The sequence below is a fragment of the Leuciscus leuciscus genome (assembly GCF_965113295.1).
Source record: "Leuciscus leuciscus genome assembly, chromosome: 3".
Taxonomy (NCBI): domain Eukaryota; kingdom Metazoa; phylum Chordata; class Actinopteri; order Cypriniformes; family Leuciscidae; genus Leuciscus; species Leuciscus leuciscus.
In genome coordinates this window covers 30,516,213-30,537,044 of record NC_138727.1, presented here as the reverse complement: position 1 = coordinate 30,537,044, position 20,832 = coordinate 30,516,213, and the positions used below count along the sequence as shown (strand labels likewise).

The following is a 20,832-nucleotide window of genomic DNA, read 5'->3' as shown; positions in this document are numbered from 1 at the left end:
GAATCCAATTTAGCTAAATTTAATTGAAGAGAACAACCTCCACACAGGCATAAAGGAGACGATAGACCAGATGAATCCAGTTAAACAGTCACTTAAGGAGCAATGTGGAATTTAAATGTAACTTCCAATAAAAAGTTTTACAGTTATTGTACATAAAAAAGTGATTATCTAAAATTATGTGGCAGAAATCATGCACTGACGTTTAAATTTAGTCGGAATAATCAATTTGCAGATAATTTGCTCTAAAGCGTGAAATGAAAGTTAAGATCAACTTTACTTCCATATTGTGAAGTATTTCTGAGTGAAATGAATTATCTGGGGGAAAAATGTGCAAATGTATGTGCATTGGTGAATCATTTACAGTAACACCAGTAACATAAAATAAACATGATTTGTCTATAATTTATTTGCATTATTATTTCACGCCAACTTTAAAATCGAAAACTCACTCTCAACATGAGACATGCTCTAAATTCAACAAATGCAACAAAATAGATTTTTTTTCATAAGCATGCTGATCACTGGGTCTCAAATACAATTGCAATTTTGAAGTTGAACAAAAAGTCTAATGGGTTTGGAATGAAATGACTGAGCAAATGACAGAATTAAAATTTTTGGGTGAACTAACTCTTTAAAGGCCAATTCACACCATACAAACAAACGCCAACAAACACCAACAAACAAGTCTGCCGTTGGATTTAGAATTGTATGAAAAATAACTGTCATGTTCACACTGCCCCAACAGACACCAACAAAAGCTGATTGAACATGTTCAGTCGGGTGAAAACAAACCCCGACTAACGCCAACATACGCCAACAGGGTTCACATACTGATCCGACAAAACCCAACAGACGTGTTTGCTGGCGTTTGTCTGGATGGAACTAACCTTAAATTATGCATGATTACACTGAGATCAGGGCTGTGTAAAGTTAGGTACTGCAGGATATATAAATGTATCAACTTGTACATTTTATTTGCAGTTGTTGAGAAGAGGAAAAACACTAGAGATGCAGACGATCAAATGTACGTGCTGTGAAAACAAATACTAACATAAATCTTAAATACATTACAGAGGGTATAAGTTTATGATTTAGATACCGTGTCAATAGCTGCTAGAAAAACAGAAACAGGCATGAACACATTCTGAGAATGAAAGTGTGTACTGCACCTTGCCGTAGGGAAAAGTCATCCACACTTTGAGTGAAGGCTTCAGTCCTATCAGCAGAATCTGTCAAAATAAAGAGTTCCGAGGCTGAATAAAACTGCAGTCAGACAGAGAGGATCTGATTGTGTTTGGATGTTAGTGGCTGACTGGTGCCTCAAACAAAGAATTAATTCATCTGACAATACTGATCTCAATTAATTTCATGCTAAATAAAACTTAACTTATTTTAAAGCAAAAAAGCCTACAACTCAGCACAAGATATTATAGATTTCACCCAAATAAAAGAAAAATGTAAGCCCTTTGACAACACAAATTTCACCCAATTTAATGCAGTGATACAGTGACATATACTTCCATTCATAAGTTTAGGGTTGGTAGGTTTTTATTTTTTGCATAAGACAAACAAAAAAAACATAAAAAATGGCCTGTCACATGACCCGAAATCATTCTAATATGTTGATTTGGTGCTCAAGAAATATTTCTTATAATCAATGTATAGAACAGCTGCCGCATAATATTTTTGTAGAAACAGTGATACATTTTGTTTAGCATTTGTTGAACAGCATTTATTTGAAATAGAAATCTTCTGTAACATTATAAATGTCTTTATTGTCACTTTTGATCAATTAAAGCATCTAAAAAGCAATTAAAGCATCCTTTCTGAATTATTCATTATTATTATTCTTAAGTATTAATTTCTTCATTTCTGACCCCAAACTATTGAACAGTATTGTATGTTATGGGAGTAATCAAGATGCATTCAAATATATTCCTAATTTTCATTCATTATTATAATATATAAAAATAATGAATGAAAAAATGTGTTTATCAAAATTAAGCAAAAACCAAAGACTGCAATGTATCAATATTGATTTTCATCAATACAGTAAGTCAGGCTGAACAGGAAAATTGACAATTTAGTAAAAGTACCAAGAGTAGCAGAGATGTTATTTGATAGCCGAACACATGAAACAAACACTGGGCCAAAATTTTTTTAAATAAATAAATTCTTCCGTTTCAAGAGATTTCAGTTGGCACAAACCATGTTTATTCTCGATGTAAATGAACCAGGGCTCCAAACTGTAACTAAGTGGTTCAATTTTGCTAATTTTCCTGCAGGTGCAACTGCATTTTAGATCGCATTGGTGTGATTACAAAACTGTATTTGATTATGTGCTGCCATATTATGGGAAATACCTAAAGCCAAAAAAAAATCCAAGAATGGGATGAAACAATGCTAACCGATTGAACCAATGGACAGTGCAGCATGACCAACTGCAAAGCATTGAGACTGAGTTTCAACTATGCATCCCAGCACAAATATGAACAGCACTGCACACTTTAATAATGATTAAAAATATTGTTAAATAATATTTCTTATAGGGGAATGAGGGGATATAATCTTTTTTATTACAATAACATTAGTATGTAAAGTTTCTAAAATTCAATTGTTTAGTAGGGCTGAAAAAAAAAAAAAAAAATCGATTCACCTAGCCATCGCATTTTTTGTTTTGTTTTATGATTCCAAAAGCGATAGTTTTATTCCAGAATCTTTATTAATTCAATTTCAATTGCTTTATTTTTGTCCTTGCTTGTAGATGAGGTTGACAGAAGTTAGCCACTTTCGTTCCAACAGAGGATGAAATGTGTCGTTATCGAGTGACGTAATATCCCAAGTGGACGCGTGGAGGAGACGTGAGACTGAAAGCACTGAAAAGCCCTCGTGCTACTCATATGCTTAGAGAGAGATAAGACAATAGAGCTCCACGATTCATCTTTAAAAGACTGATCTCGATTAAAACACCCACGTGATCTTTCAATTTGTCTGTCTATTAAACTTTGACAAAATCATATAGCAACATTCAAAGCTGGGTTGGCGCTGCCGCAGACCCGGAAAGAGTTGTCATGAAACAGCTTCACAAACAGTCTTTTCAGCCTCGTAGTATCATTATTAAAATAGTTAAAATTATCATAGAAGTACTTGGATAAAAGTTTAAAGTTCAAATATGAACACTGATGTCTACCATAGTGATCAAAATCAGCTTTTGATAGAAACTTGGTGCTTAAAATAACGCAAGTGACTGTTAAAAAATGTATTTGTTATTGAATCATTTATTAAAGAGAATGTAGTATTGTATGATGCTTCTGAAATAAAAGTCAGAAAGATGTGATGATTTGTTTTTGTAAATATGACTCATCTTATACAACATGTACAGTCTGTATAAGTGTATGACTGAACTTTTCCCGATGGTCTAGTGTTAAAAAAAATGGCAATATATTATCGCAATACTTGTAGAATCGCAAATCTTAAAATAAAAAAAAATATCACAATACATATCGTATCGGCACCCAAGTATCGTGATAGTATCGAATCGGGAAATAGTTGTATCACCCCAGCCCTATTGTTTAGTCTGCTATTTTTTAAACCAAATACTTGAGCAGCTCAATTGATCGTTAAAAAAGATTGTAATCTTGATTCAACCACACACACCATCTTATTCCTGAATGTCAACGATTCGGCTATGTCTATAAAACCTTTGACAAGTATGATCACGACCCAGAGAGAGCAGTTGTCATGTATAAAACAGCTTCACAAACAGTCTTTTCAGCCACACAGTACCATCATTTCTGTGTTCAAATAATTCAAATTATCACAGAAGTTTTAGTTTATAGTTCAGATATAAACACTGATGATGTATACGGTAGTGAATAGAGTAAACCACCTTTTAAAAAGTAACTTGGTGCTTCAAATAAAGATTGCATCGATTTCATCGTTACACCAGATGGTGACAAGTGACAAATTTATGTCACTGAATAATTTCTTCAAGAGATTAATTCAAAAATGCAGATTAATCTACTATTGAAACTAGTGAAATCTTTGAGTGAGTCGTTGAATCATTCATTCAAAATGATTGTTTTAATTAATTCACATTAATGAAATATAGATTGCAGCCATTCATGTTTTGTCAGAAACTCTAGTAAATTAAATGTTATTGTTTAGTTGTTTATTCACAATCGTGGGAGAATCGTGATCTCTACTTTAAAAAAAATTTGGGGGATTCTCATTTTATCAAGAATCATGCAGCTCTACCAAATAAAGTAATTTGCTTTGTAGAAACCACAGCTGCCATTGTATTATTAAAATACCACATTTAAATGAAAGAAACAATACTATGGTCAGTATTGGGGATTTTAATTTTTTTTTTATCTAAAGAGTTCTTGGAATCAGCAGTTGAAATCATTTCAGAAAATTCTGAAATAGAAGTCATAACGACACATCCACACAATAATTGAGATATCGCAATAATACTTAACATCGTTATACATTTTGCTGATATAGTACTGTGAGACACAAAAGAAGGTATTGTGACAAACCTAGTGAGTAGACAGTACGGAGCATACCTTAGTGAGTGATGCCATGGCCAGAAGGGAGTACTGGGTAATGGGATGATCTTTCAGTTCAGGTCCAGCATGTAGAGGCTCAACACAGCAAACCTCACCTTTAGAACCACTGAATAAACACCTGGATTCACACGTCCTCATTCCCATTACCCTCCTAGAGAAAGAGAGAGAGAGCGAGAGAGAGAGAGAGAGAGAGAGAGAGAGAGAGAGAGAGAGAGACAGAGACAGAGACAGAGATAGAGATAGAGATAGAGATAGAGATAGAGATTATTAACCACTGATAATAGAGTGCCAGCATTACAGCAGTGAATGATAAGATGCCTCGACAGGTTATAAAGATGTTTTTCTTTTCACCAAACAAAGGCATTCGGTGGAGAATGAAGGAAAATGTCCTTATCCAATAAGGCATGAAAGACTACAGAGATAACATCATTCATCAATTGATATGGATTCAGATAATTCGATTTCTGTTGGCATCTATTGGACTTTGAATGATTAAGTCGAGGGGTGTGACAGAGCTCTATTCTAAGCCATTGGCAGGAAAAGCAATGAAAAATTTAAAGAAAAGAAATTAGAAATATGATGCAAATTTGAACATAATACAAAACATTTCAGTTAGTGCTTATAATAAAAAATAAATATAAAATAAAATTGCAGCTTTAAAAAAATATATAATTATATATATCTATATCTATATATATATACACGTATAATTGTTTTCTTTTTTTTTATGTAATATTGAAACAACAAACTTCATGTAACAAACAAATATAAACTTTTACGGCAAAAAAAAATTATAATGTAAAATGCGAAAACCCTTTTAAATGAGGCATGGTATTCTGTTTGGCATTAACCAATCACATTCAAACTCTTAATGAAAAGTAATTATAATCCTCCAGTCATCAAAGTGATTCTGATTAGTGCTGAATACATTTCAGATACTTCTGTAGGACATTCTTAGTATTTTCTTGGCTGTATTTTATTGCGAAAGCCTGGCTTGCAAAGAGCTTACAAAGGATGAGTTGGGATCTCTCTGTGGATCAGGAGAAGGGTACAAAAGTATTTCCAAAACATTAGATGAGCCATGGAACACCATGAAGTCAAGTGATGAAAATGTTGTTTTAGGTTTTTAGTTTACAGTATCAGCCTATGGGTCATTGTAAGACAGACAGTGGATGAAGCTCTACTGCCCCCTGCCCAACAGTTATCTGTACTACAATGTGACAATGTCCCTTTTGTTTATCAAATTAGATTCAAGTTATTACATGTAATATAAACCGAATCAATGTACTTCAATTCAATCATATCTTGAGTTTTATAAAGCACATCTCACCTGAATGCCAGCTCAAACACTGATCCGCCACTGTCATTACATATAGCTAGCGCCGGGTGGTCAGTGAACTGCAGAAAGAGAGAGAGAAAAGTGTTTTATTCAATGTCAGTGAACAACAAAGTGTGTGAAGTACATACATAAATGCTGTGCAGAACCTTCACATGTAGTATGGCAGTGCCGGGTGGATGGGCGTCTGTGATAGTGCGGAGCAGCTTCCCATTGGCCAGATCCCACATGGTGATCTGCATTAGAAATAAATGGAAACTTCTCATTAAATATGTACATAAACATTTTATCTGACCAGATCATTATGAAAGTTATTCGCAATCGAGATTGTTTGTCAGTTTAAGGGTTTGTTGCCGCTCACCTGTCCTTTGGCAAAACCACACAGTAGTCGTGTGCAGTCGTGATTAATACTCAGAGCTGACACCGCACCGTACTCCGCTCCAGTCGCTGTGGTGCCCAGGCAGAGACGCAGAGCCTGGTTCTGATCTGAAATCATGATTTACAAATTAGGAAAAGGAAAGTCCAAGCAAAGAATTTACGCAAATAGTAATTTTGTAATAATACTTGCAAACGCAGCCGCAAGCAAAACACAAACAAACAAAAAGCGTGCAAACAGCCATGGCAAACTTCTCAACCCATATTATTCTACTACAAAAAGACGCTTTAGCTGGTTTAACATGCTCTTATGTCATTTCACACTAGACATGCAAGCAGCATGTATTTTTTGGTGCCCATGTTAACAGGTTAGAGCATTCACACTGCACAAAGTGCACAATACTTTTTGCTGTGCTTTACATGTTGAATTAAAGTGACAGTGCACTGTTCCTGGCCAATAAGCAACTTCACTATAAAAACATATACAAGGATCAGCCACAACATTAAGACCACTGACAGGTGAAGGGAATAACACTGATTATTGTGGCAAGCCGGACAGCGCGAAGAGCCGTTGAAATAGAGCACAAACTCGAGTCCCACGGAGGTGCTCCGGAAAGATAAAAGGAGGAGTGACGACTGTGCTAGACGAGAAAGGACCAGGCCTGGATTTTATGTTGGTGTTTTGTTTTAATTTAAGCGGCAGTCGCCTGTGAGAGGCTTCCGCTTTACTTTCGGTTTGTTGTTTGTTTATTTTATGATTAAAGTTACGTTGATCATTTGCCGGTTCCCGCCTCCTCCTTCCCTGAGCCTTTAAAACTTGTTACAATTATATAGTTACAATGGCACCTGTCAAGGTTTGGGATATATTAGGCAATCACTTCTTGAATTGCATGTGTTGGAAGGAGGAAAAATGGGCAAGTGAAAAGATCTGAGTGACTGATTTTGAAGGACCAAATAGTGATGACTTGACGACTGGGTCAGAGCATCACCAAAACGGCTTGTCTTTTGGGGTGTTCCTGGTATGCAGTGGTTAGTACCAACCAAAAGTGGTGCAAGGAAGGACAACTGGTAAACCAGCGTCAGGGTCATTGTGCCCAAGGCTCATTGATGCATATGGGAAACGAAGGCAAGCCCGTCCGGTCCAATCACACAGGAGAGCTACTGTAGCTCAAATTGCTGAAAGACTTAATGCTGCCCATCATAGAAATGTGTCAAAACTGAAGCTGCGTAGCCGCTGACTGGTCAGTGTCCATGATGACCCCTGTCGACCATCAAAGTGCCTACAATGAGCACATGAGAGTCAGAACTGGACCATGGAGCAATCCGATCCATGGAGGCTCCACCTCCCAACTTGCAGGACTTAATGGATCTGCTACTTCTGTCTTGGTGCCAGATACCACAGGACACCTTCAGAGGTCTTGTGGAGTCCATGTCTTGATATATCAGAGCTGTTTTGGCAGCATGAGGGGCCGTGGATATATGTGATATTAGGCAGGTGGTTTTAATGTTGTGGCGGATCAGTGTATGTCTACTGCAGTGGTTCTCAACCAAGGGTCCTGGGTCCACTAGAGGGCCTCAGCAAACTTCCCAGGCCTTAAGATAACTTAAAATAATATAAAAAAATAAAAAATAAAAAAACACTTTAAAATAACATTTTTGTCTTTGAAAAGTGTGATTTTAACTAGCCTTATTTTATGTGTGATTTCTATACCTGGTCACGTAATGTAAAACAATAAAATGTTGTAGGTATGTCAAGATCTAAAATGTGTTATTTTGTAGAAAATGGGAGAGTAAAAATCAAGGATCATTTGCAATGTATTTGCCCGTGTGATGTTTTAGATCCCGTAATATCAAAACGAGACATTTTGGAGCTTGATTAAATAAATGCTTTGTTTATAATGAGGACGACGTTTTAATCTATGAAACTTGCAGGATGTTTTAACAATACAAAGAACTCTTATGTCCAAAGATAAAGGCAAATTTGATTGACCCCTTTAAAACTTATGGACTCCTGAAATGTAGTTCTTTTAATTGCATTATTTTAGTTATTTTAATCCATACTGTTTTCACACTTACAGAAACAGTAACTATTTTTGTAAATTAAATGAAAAATGTAAAAATAATACAAATTTTAATTAATAATAAAACTATATTGTATCATCATTTAAATGATTTAAACCAGAAGTATAACTGTCACCGTCCCGTATACGGGACGCCTAAGTTTACGTCACTATATTACAATTAAATCCTAATTTAATCATGACAAACTATATATCGTTGGAATGGTCTAAGACTCCTTAATAGATATTTCAGCACTGTTTTTTGTTACAATTTATGCAGGAACAGTAATAGATGAATTTATGACAAGAGTGCACCTCAAAAAATCTACATCATAACAGGAGTTCTGGCGTTTGTCACAAAAAGTCAACGAACACACTTTTAATAATTGAAACTTTGGTTTTCATGCTCAAAGTTCATAATAAAACATTTAATCTAGTATTTGTCAATAAAAAAATATAAAATAATATTATCTTCTAAAAAGTATAATATATATATTTTCCTCTAAAATATTATATTATATTTTTTTATCGCCTTTTTATTACATTACATATTTTAGTAGTTATCATAAATTAGGTATCATTTGAAAGCTTACGATCTCAGAATTCATCCTGTGAAAACTGTTTTGAAATTGGACATTGTGTTACCATAGAAACGGTACTCTAAATTATTTTATCAGGCTCCTCCCCTTTTGGGCATCATTATGTTTCATAATTTATGATAAAAATATTTTCTAATCTTGACAAAACACATTGTCAGAAAGGTCTGAGTCTCAAGGTTCCATATTTTGTGACAGAAGTGATATTTGGACAGAAATTTATTAATTTGTTATGTTCGAATGCATACAGAATTCAATGGAATTCAATGACACCCGGTGGCTATTTTTGGTAATACGCCTAAACAAAATCTCATGGGAACTTCAATTTTTGTGATATCAACTTCAAATTTGGAACACAACTTGGTTAGATATATGGCTTTGATTTTATAGTCATTTTTTTGTAAAACATATTTTGTAAAATATATATTTTATATAAAAGAAAAATATTAAAAAAATTATATTTGATTTAATGTAAATTTAAACTTCCATAACTTTTTCATACTTTAATTTTTTGAAGTGCTTCAGCAATAATCTGCTATTTTTTCCCTTTAAAACAAGACCAAACTTAGGTCTATACTCCAAAGCATTCTTGAATTACAACCATTTAAGCTTGAATAGTGCATTTTAATGTACATTCTCAAAAAGGGGGGTGACAGTTAAGGGGTTAAGTTGATGACTAATTTTACCATACTGTATAAACTACACTACACAGAATGCTACAGTATATGGCTTAACATCATATATGGTGTGTGTGTGTGTGTGTGTGTGTGTGTGTGTGTGTGTGTGTGTGTGTGTGTGTGTGTGTGTGTGTGTGTGGAGGGGGGACATAATCGCATCACACAAGAGTATGGTGGTGATCTTAAAAAAGAGTGACAGGCTGACGATGATCAGATGATTACACAATAATCTGCGGCTCAGTGGTGCACAAGAAACGCCAGTATGAAAGCACAACAGACACATGCAGCTTTTTGTGCTGCTTCTGCTCAAGCATCCGGTGTGACAAGCAACGGGCATTACTGTATTGCAATGCTAAACATGATGGAATGGAAAAAATTGTAATTGTGATATAAAAAAAAAAACTACTATATTAATACATTACCTTTTCCTGAAAAATCCACCCCAGACAAGCCAAGGCAGTGAGATAGTAGTTTAAAACACTCAAAACACATACTTTTATAGTAGTACATTTAAAGAGTTCTAAAACTGCATTTTGATGTTAAGAATCAGTGATAAAGCACTGTGATAAAGTGCAAAAGATTAATAGATGATTAAAAATATAACATCTTTGCAAAAAACCTTAAAGTCCCCCTGTGGTGAAAATCAAGTTTTTAATGTTGTCTGTATGTCTATGTGGTGTTTTTTATATGCTTTAAGACAAACCATGTGCAAATTCATAAGTCAACACCATTGCCAAGTATTTTCTCCTTAAAACTGCAGTGAAAAAAAGACTGTTTGAAATCGACAGTGTTTCTTACGTCACAAACTACCTTGTGACCAAACACGTCAACATGCCGGCGGGCTTTAGCATTTCATTAACAGCGAACTAGCAGGGGAGTCTCGAGAGATGCCAGGTTATTTTTTTGTTGATATAGAAAATCAGGTAGAATTAGCAATATAGCAGGTGTATGATGTATATTACGATGTTATAATGAACTATATGCCTTTCTCCACTGACGTTCTGAGTTGTTCAAAGCGTTTCTGATGATTGTTAGAAGGCAGTCTAAGATGGCGAATGGGAACATAGTTTGTGTAACATGAGCAACACATTATTAGCTGTTTGATAGCGTAGTCAAGCAAAAGGCTAATCATATTATTTACCGTTATGTGTCTAACATTGTAAAGAGCATTCTGCAGCATTTACCTCAGTAAGTTGGCCGAGTGAATCTGTGAGCTGGCGTGAGAGAGTGGAAGCGGGGCTCATTTGCATATTCATAGTTCGTGTATACTTAATTAAGTTGCATTCAAGCTATTTTAAGGCATGAAGGATTTTTTTCACAGAAAAAAAACATTTAAATATGTAATTTTGGTGATCAAAGATGAGCTTTAAGGGATACAATTTTTGACTACAGGGGGACTTTAAATAAATTCCACTGTAGTGTCCTTTATCAACTTTAACACAACAGGACAGAAATGAATGATGTGCTTACCAAATACTAAGGCCAGACCATGTGATGTCCCGACAGCAATCACATTTGAAACAGTCTGCAAACACAAAAGCATTTCAGACATGAAGAAAAAAAATGGAAAACATTTTTTGAAAACACAAGTAAGTCAAATACTCACTATTGCAGTTGGCAAGCCAGCATCAACTTTATCCTAAAGAGAGTTGGAAAGAGTAAAAGCACAGAATTAGAGTTAAGAGAGAAACAATTTCACAGACATAGAGGAAATTTCTTTTGAAAGAGCCTCTGGTTTACAGCTCTAAATTATATTTTAAAAAAGGATTGTGCACTATTCAGAACTGAATTGACAATGCCTGACTTTGAACTAAGAAATGCAATGGAATAAAATAATAATAATTATTATTATTATTATTATTATTATTATAATAATATATACTAATATATATAAACACACACACACACACACACACATACCTATATAATATATATATATATTTGTATTCATTTATTAAATATATATTGTTATCATACATACAACGTACTGTATTTACGCACAGCATATTTAGTATAGTATAGTATAGTATAGTATAGTATAGTATTGCATAGCATACACCAATGAGCCAAATCATCATGACCACCTGCCTAAAATGCTGTTGTTCCTCTGTGCGCTGCCAAAACTGCGCCGATCTGCTGAGGCATGGACTCTACAAGACCTCTGAAGGTGTCCTGTGGTATCTGGCATCAAGACCTTAGCAGCAGATCCTTCGAGTCCTGTAGGTTGCGAGGTGGAGCCACCGTGGATCAGACTTGTTGGTCCAGCACATCCCACAGATGTGGAGGCCAGGGCAACACCTTGAACTCTTCATCATGTTCCTCAAACTATTCCTGAACAATGTGTGCAGTGTGGCAGGGTGCATTATCCTGCTAAAAGAGGCCACTTCTATTGTCATGAAGGATTGTATCTGGTCTGCCACAATGTTTAGGTAGGTGGCATATCAAATGCATGTCCACATAAATGGCTGGGCCCAGTGTTTCCCAGTAGAACATTGCCCAAAGCATCACATTCCCACCAACGGCTTGTCATCTTCCAAATGCAGTGCATAATGGTGGAACATCACTTCCATAGGTAAACGGCGCACTGTTGACCAGGAACAACCCACAAGCCTTTCTCGTTTCAAAGATTGTCTGACCCAGTCGCCCAGCCATAACATTTTGGCCCTTGTCAAAGTTGCTCAGATCTTTATTCCTTCCCATTTCTCCTGCATCCAACACGTTGATTAGGAGAACTGATTGTTTCTTTACCATCTAAACTACCCAGACCCTAATATGTGGCTTTGTTAGGAGATGATAAATGGTATTCGCTTCACCTGTGACTGGTCATAATGTTTTGCTCATCAGTGTATAAGCAGTGGATGAAGTATTATTACTCTTACCGCAGCAGATACTATCTGGGCTGAGATGCCTTTCAGCACACTGCGTCTAAGAACAGATCCATGTACTGTAGTGTTAGTTTCCACTGCTTTCCTCCTCCTGAAATGAACAAACACAGACTAATTACTAAAAGGAAAAATACTATATTCAATCACAAACATGCATCACAACATCAATATAGAGCGTGTGCTGTCAATGTGTAGCCAGGTAAAGAAAGTGTCCGTTCCTTTTTAAGTGTGTGCGATCTCCACTGTCAGAGCTGGCCAGAGAAGAGGTCTCACAGGAGTGGGCATCAATGTTCTCTGTGTTCAAAAGACACGTATCCTCTAGAATAAATGGCTCGTCCTCATCTTCAGGCTAAAAAAAGAAAAAGTTTTGAAAATTGAAATATTAAGCATGTTAAAACAAAAACACTAATACAAAACAAAGACTATAAATCTTACTATTAAACCAAATGGTTTTGGTTTGTGAAATACAGATATAATGAGAAAAAAAGCATACATACTTTACCAGTGAAAAGTTTGGATGGATATAGTTGATGATCATGGCCTAAAGGCTTATTCTAGCAGTTAGTTTAATATATTATTATTAAAAAGTTTGGGGACAGGAGAGATGCTTTAAATTGATCGAATAAAACAATATAGACATTTACAATGTTACAAAATATTTAGATTTCAAATAAATGTTGTTTGTTAAAGTATCACTTTCCACAATAATATTAAGCAGCACAACAGACCGTTTTCAACATTTATAGTAATAAGATGTCTCGCATCAAATCAGCATATTAGAATGATTTCTGTAGGCTAATGTGACACTGAAGACTGGAGTTAATGGCTGATGAAAATGCAACATCCAAGGAATACCTTACATTTTAAAATATATTAAAATAGAAAACAAGCAGTTATTTAAAATTGTAATAATATTTCACAACATTACTGTTTATTGTATTATTAATCAAATAAATGCAGCAGGGGTGAGCTTTAGAGAATTCCTTCAAAACCATTAGAAATATCTTACCAGCCCCAAACTTTCCAACGGAAGTATATTAATTGTGTCTACATATCAACTTCTTTATGAACCATTTTAATTATATTTTTAATGGACAATATTAGTGGATATGAGTGGATAACATTTTGATCACCCCGGCCCATAATTCACATTTGCATTAAATCTGAAGTGTGTAAAATACTCATGTTAAAGAGTGAGTAGGTGTCCTCATATCTAAAAGGGTGCTGCTGTAGGGTGACTATAAAGGTAAAAGATAACCTGACATACTGACCTCATTCAGAATGCTCTCCAGGGTCGGAGGAGTGTCCACTTGAGGGATGTCAAACTCTTTATCATCAATCTAAGAGGTAAATAATGCTTAATATTAATATACTTAATAGTAATACATACATGTATCAAAGTAGCAAGATGCCTGCAATGACTGTGAATACTTTAGGCTTCTTCCCACACATAGGCTACTGTACATGATAGCAACATAACATTTGAAAACAACATTAACATTTACAAAATCATATGACACAAATCACGAACTAACTGACTAAGAAAAACAAAAACACATTAAACGCAGGACAACGCGAAGCTTGTTAAAATAATTAACAAAATAAAACAAAACCATAAAGACAGACAAACACTGAAGCAGCTCAGTCTTACCGCCTCTATTTCCATTAAATTGAGCTGTGACGACGCAGAAACAAGACTGCGACTGTCTGGAGATTCAGCCATTGTACAGTCTTTGATCAGCTGTCGGGTGTAATATCATTTATATGATATGTTTATCAGTTGTAGTCATAATGCTCTGCACCAACAGTCTACATCCTTGAAAGTGTCGGAAGAGGTGGGACTTAACGGCATACGTAACCATTCCACTTCCTGTTTAGAAATATTTGTCACTTACAATACAATGTTCCTTTTAATTTAAATCGTACAATATCAGTGTCTATAATTATTGTTATATTATTATTTTGTATGCATTTTTATGTTTTGTTTTGCGTTTAGTTTAATTATTTATTTATTTTTACTTTTCTTTTCACTTCTTTGTTCAGCCCCAATTTCACTTCAGTTTTACACATAGACTGTAAACAAAAATAGTAAAATGGTCAAATGTTTTTTATAGTGAAACAAAACAACATGGACATTAGAAGTTGCATTATGTTCGGACCCTGCCAAATATCAATAATACTAATAATAATGACAATTTAAATTAATTAATATTTTTGACTTAGTAAGAAGTTATTTATTTACAATTAGCCTACATATCATGGCTAGACTCACTATAAACCACACAGACTGCTTTAAAACAAATAGTTCGTATTAATTATTACAATGTTAGCTTCTCCACTGGATAATATATTGGTCTCATTGCAGATGTTTGCTGCCCCCATGCGTTTATGATTATAATAGGCCTAAGCATTTCTGAAATTATTCAATTTGTTGATATTACTTTACACATAATTTCTTAAAAATGTTTTGCCCAATTTGGAAACGTGTGACACTGTGTAATAGTTTTTATTGTCTTTTGTGACAATTAAAAAAATGCATATGGCCTATAGTGTATAATTAGGACTCATGGAATCAGATCCCATTCCCGTTTACACATAACTCCATATAATTCCATTATAGCCCAACAACTATTCCTCACAACAGGCCATGGTAATGCTTTCACACTTCTTTTTCACACAGTGCACTCCATTTAAATAATGGTTATTATTGATAAATTCAGATTAGATTTACTGTCACATCAGTCTGAATTGGAGTGGCAGTTCTATTGAAAAACTGCTTATGAAACTGTAGGGTAATTATACCATAGTGTATAATGCATGAGATAGATATGGTACACTAACCCATCCTTTGTTAATGAGAGACCTTTTCCTCTTTTCATCTGCTGGCAGAGATACACCAGAGACAGCAGGCAAATGTCAACCTCGTCATTTCATTGCTCTGAAAAAAAGGACACTGGTTTAATGACAGACCTCACATTGTTACTGTTCCATTCAGTTCTTTCTGATATGCAGAAGAGGTGTGACAATACAATTCCAAAAGTGCAGCCAGTTACTGTGTATGATTAATGCTAAACAATCAGCAGTGTGCATTTGTTGTCTGGAGTATAGAGTTAGTGAGATACCACTTTCTCTCATTTAGAGATATTTCAGTTCTCATGGTTCCAGGAGAAGTATTTGACTGCTAGTCACAGATGGATGATCGTACACCGCTCTCTGTTTGGCTGAAGGAAGATCTGGAGAGGAATACAAAGACGGGGTGGTGTTTCTGGCTCTGGTTCAGGGTCACCCTCATGGACATATTTAGAACCAGCATCTCAAAATAGACTACTTTTCAAAACGAAAAGACCATACAGACTGGTCCAAGAACACTATAAGACCACATTTCTGTTTATGCAATTGAATACTGTATTGCAGTATTGGTTTATTGGATCATTGGTTTATTTATTCAAATGAACTGCAAGTGTGAACACAAGTAAAACCAAAATTTGACTTTAAATCCATGTACTACTTTTCAAAAATGTGGGGTTTGTACGATTATTTTTTTAAGCTCATTAATGCTGCATTTATTGGATCAAGTTAAAATATAAATTTAATATATTTCAAAAAGTAATTTATTCCTGTTTTGGCAAAGCTGTATTTTCAGCATTACTCCAGTCTTCAGTGTCACATGAACCATTTATTATTATTTATATGCCATGTTTGGTATAGACTCTATACCAAACATGGCATATATATTATTTATATAAAATAATATTTATTGAACAACAACAACATTTAAATTAACAACAAGACAATAGGAAATAAACAAGCAAACAATTCAGTCAAACGTACAAGCATCACTCTAGTACATGATTTAAGTGATTGATAAGAAGACCAAAGATTGCCCGATTGATACCCCAAATTAATTATATCTCATGTTTAAACTTGAACACTATCTACATAAAAGCCAGCTGCAAATTCCCGAAGGACTGGCCGAGACGATATAGGTCAGTAGACTATATGTTTTTATTTTATTTTATAGAAAATAATACTTTTCTTCAGCAAGGAAAATGACATTTTACACTGTTAAAGATTACTATTTTAAATAAATGTTGTTCTTTTCAGCTTTCAATTAATCTATTCCTGAATATATATATATATATATATATATATATATATATATATATATATATATATATATATATATATATAATGGTTTCCACAAAAATATTTAGCACAAATGTTTTCAACTGACAATTATTTATATAATAGAGAAATGGTCCGTTAGTGATCGTGATGTGGACTTCAGTGAAAGTTACATTATTACGCCATTAGATGGCGGCAAATACCGTCTTAATGAGTGAGTCAGCTCAGGACAAGGAAGGAAGTTGTTTTAGCACTGTCATGGGAAGGACAATAACGATCTATCGCTTTCCTCAGCGGACATTCAAACTGATTTTTTGTATATAGTATTATGGATATCGACCTGAAGAATGAATGCTATATCAGATGCAGGTAATACACTCGATTCGTTTCTAGTAACTCTAATACAACAAGCTTCAATGAAGCGACTCACTCAACGTTCCTTCGTTACTAGTTCTAAAGTAACGTTTTAGAATTAGTAACGGAGGCTTGGGCTCAACTGTCAAACTGTTAACTTGAGTTGAGATTTGAGTCCATGGCGGAAGGAAGTAGTTCTGCACAAATAGGCCGCTGTACGTGAGCTGTATCGTTCAGTTTCGTTCCACCAAGTGGGGCACTATTTTTTCTTTTGCTCAATATGTTCAACGTTAATAAAAGGTATCCAAGCAAAAAGTTCTCCACGCATTATCCTGCAGTTAATGAGAAATTGTAATTTATTGGCGCACTATATTGACTGCGTATTGAGACGTCTAAAACGGTTGAGCTCGATTTTCAACCAATCAGCATCGAGAATGTAAGTAGGTCACAGCCGAAATCAAGCCAATATCACTACGCACATGTAAACAGAGGAGGACGTAAGCAGCGCATCTTCATCTGATAGCGGCGATCAAGCTCGATTAACACCCGTAAAGTGTATTCTTCATGTCGGAAAAGATGGTGGGAAAGGTCCGCAGCCCTTTACTGAAGTCCGATTTGCAAAAAAAAACTTGCATCACAATAAGTGTATTGTGATTGTCAAAACATTTTAGTAACTAAACTGAATTTTGACAACATGTTACAATGTTTATATGGTACAATTTCTGGTAAGCTAAGTTTTTTTAGTTTTTTTTTACAAATTTCTTAAAGAAATTTCACGATTTCAATTCAATTCTTGTGATTTGATTTAATGTGGACTCATTTGGATAAATATTAGGTACACAAGAAAGGCGTTAATTTTTCTCAAGAACAATAGGCTACACACAGACAGCCCTATCAGCTGGTAGTATTATTTAAGGTTAAAAATAACTCAAATTAAATATAATGTGTTTTTTATTATAATAACAACTTTATTTAATGATATAAGTACAAATATAATAAATATGTAATATAGTACACATATTTAGCAAAATACTCTCTATAGCTCTTTTTCTAGCCATCTTACGTGCCTATATTATGGTCAATAAATGGCTTTCCTGAGAATGGATGTGTGGTGTGAGAGCGTGTGAAAAGTGTCAATTGCGTGAGTCTCACGGTGAATGCGTGAGAGTTGGGAGTTCTGTTATTATATTTTGGCTTAATTCTATTTGTTATTCAGATTTTACCTCAAATATTACCTTTGAATTGGAACAACATAATGAGAAGTAATTGGGATGTTAATGTTACAGTAGAAGTTTTCTTGATAATCTTATCATGTTTACTGTCCCTAGATAGCAACTTCAGGTATATCACACATTTCAAACTGGTTTAAAATTTCAACATTTTATTTTGTACTTCAAGTGGTAATTCGGCATTTTTTGGTTTATATGATAACAGGTTTGAAAGTGCAAAATTCCCTATGTTTTCCCTTTTTTTCAAAATGGGCACCTTTAGCATAATTTTTCTCAAAAACTGCAAGATTGTGTGTGGAGAACTTTTTCCTAAGGAATCTCATATATATTTCTGATTTTAAATATGTGGAACGAAACCCTATTTCTAGGCCTCTTTTAGGCTACTGACAGCGGCCTATCTCTCTCTCCTCACACACACTCACACACTAACCTGACCCCTAAACCTATCCATCTCTCTCTCTCTCACACACACACACACACACACACACACTAACCCGACCCCTAAACCTACCCATCTCTCTCTCTCACACACACACACACAGACACACACACACACTAACCCGACCCCTAAACCTACCCATCTCTCTCTCTCTCTCACACACACACACAGACACACACACACACACACACACACACACACACACACACACACACACACACACACACACTAACCCGACCCCTTAACCTACCCATCACGCACATACACATTTTTTTTTTTTTATAAAACGCCGATATCAGGCCGGGTGAAACCCGTAGTTGTTGGGACATCAGAGACCAGTTTGTCCAGGAGGGCAACATGTTTATTAGCAATAGCTAACGTTAGCTCCGTAGTGTCCGACGTTTTGAGCCATTCCTACGCACATTGCTTGATTTTTTCCCATCGGACTTCAGTAAAGGGCTGCGGACCTTTCCCACCATCTTTTCCGACATGAAGAATACACTTTACGGGTGTTAATCGAGCTTGATCGCCGCTATCAGATGAAGATGCGCTGCTTACGTCCTCCTCTGTTTACATGTGCGTAGTGATATTGGCTTGATTTCGGCTGTGACCTACTTACATTCTCGATGCTGATTGGTTGAAAATCGAGCTCAACCGTTTTAGACGTCTCAATACGCAATCAATATAGTGCGCCAATAAATACACTTTTCTCATTAACTGCAGGAAAATGCGTGGAGAACTTTTTTCTTGGATACCTTTTATTAACGTTGAACATATTGAGCAAAAGAAAAATTAGTGCCCCACTTGGTGGAACGAAACCCTATTTCTAGGCCTCTTTTAGGCTACTGACAGCGGCCTAAAAATAAAACCTTAACGCTCTGCCTAAAACCCCATTAGCTGTTCTAAATTCACTGTAAAACACGGCTTCAATTGGCTTATATAATTAAATATTCATTTTAATATTTATTTTATTCATAAAAAAAACACCAGCAACAAAAAATAGAAAGTTATAACACATGTATTCCTCCGCCAAGCAATGTAGTTCCAAAGTGGTTGCCAAGCAACACATGCAGCAACAAAGAATCACTAACGGTAACGGCAGTTGCGCAGTAATACTAATGTAATGCGGTCACTTCGGGTCAGTCCAGAATCAAGGACCGGAACTGTCCATTTAATAAGAGGGTTTTTTAAGACACTCCATGTCCATTTACTCGAATTGTCGAATTGTTGTATAAACGCAATATCACACTCATAGCAGTGCGATCATTTTTAAATAGATTTTAAAGAATTACAACTACAGTCAGGGGGGTCGTAGCAGTGGCTGTATCAGCACGCTGTGTTTACCTCACAGTCACAGCCTTGCTGATATACAGCCATATTGCACTGCTACGAGTGTGATATTGCTCATATTGCCTTTAGGCTTATATATATATATATATATATATATATATATATATAGGCCTATTATACTGTATTTTAAACGTGTACATAGAATATAAATAGCACATCAAGTATAGGCCTATAGCCTATTATAGAATTCCTCTTTCAGAAAAATTAAGGATTTATTAGTCCAATGCTAGAATTAACATGTACATGGCCAAGTTACTAGTATACTAGTTCAGATATTGATTCATAATTATGACATTATGCCTACAAGGCGATTTTGGTAATAGACAAATTTAATATTTCTCTCTTTCTCTTATCCTCTTACTCTCAGCAATCTTCATAATATTTACAGCATGAATTAGATGAATTGTCTTCAAATATGTACTAACTAGAGAATGTATGCAGTGTGAGTTTACTTTCAAATGCATGATTTTTGAAGCCACCCACATCAACCACAAGGCAATTATTTCATTTGAAAAGCTCTCATTTTAACATAATTGTAATTATGAGGAGGCAGGGTTATGGTTAGGGTTTATTAAGAACACCATCAACCTCTTCAGAAATCCAGCTGCATATAATTAAAGAGACAAAGAAAAGTGTTTCAGTCCAACATCCGTTGAAAGCACTGGTAAATATGACTGTGCACCACATGCACCTGAGTAAACTCAAGGTGATTTTTTCCACATTAGACACTCAATAGAGATGATCAGGCTTGAGATGTAGCCAGCATTGCAAGAGTAAGAGAAGGTGAATCTGTCAATGGTACATCGGAAATTGGGAATGTCTCCATGGTGACACA

The 20,832-nt window shown here is 35.2% G+C and overlaps 1 protein-coding gene and 1 long non-coding RNA gene across 2 annotated transcripts in view; one reads left to right on the top strand and one right to left on the bottom strand.

Annotated features, from left to right (window-relative positions):
* Nucleotides 1-14,333, bottom strand: part of vps8 (VPS8 subunit of CORVET complex) — a 132,292-nt gene extending 117,959 nt beyond the window's left edge. Inside the window, exons 1-11 of the mRNA XM_082165363.1 lie at nucleotides 14,152-14,333; nucleotides 13,772-13,840; nucleotides 12,721-12,849; nucleotides 12,495-12,593; nucleotides 11,222-11,254; nucleotides 11,086-11,140; nucleotides 6,269-6,393; nucleotides 6,057-6,143; nucleotides 5,902-5,969; nucleotides 4,569-4,722; nucleotides 1,170-1,229 (exon numbers count right to left, since the gene is read on the bottom strand). Coding sequence (XP_082021489.1) covers nucleotides 1,170-1,229; nucleotides 4,569-4,722; nucleotides 5,902-5,969; nucleotides 6,057-6,143; nucleotides 6,269-6,393; nucleotides 11,086-11,140; nucleotides 11,222-11,254; nucleotides 12,495-12,593; nucleotides 12,721-12,849; nucleotides 13,772-13,840; nucleotides 14,152-14,223 — 951 coding nt within the window. The 5' untranslated portion in view covers nucleotides 14,224-14,333. The remainder of the gene's footprint in view (nucleotides 1-1,169; nucleotides 1,230-4,568; nucleotides 4,723-5,901; nucleotides 5,970-6,056; nucleotides 6,144-6,268; nucleotides 6,394-11,085; nucleotides 11,141-11,221; nucleotides 11,255-12,494; nucleotides 12,594-12,720; nucleotides 12,850-13,771; nucleotides 13,841-14,151) is intronic.
* Nucleotides 1-20,832, top strand: part of LOC309495675 — a 295,015-nt gene that overhangs the window by 60,219 nt on the left and 213,964 nt on the right. The window lies entirely within an intron of this gene.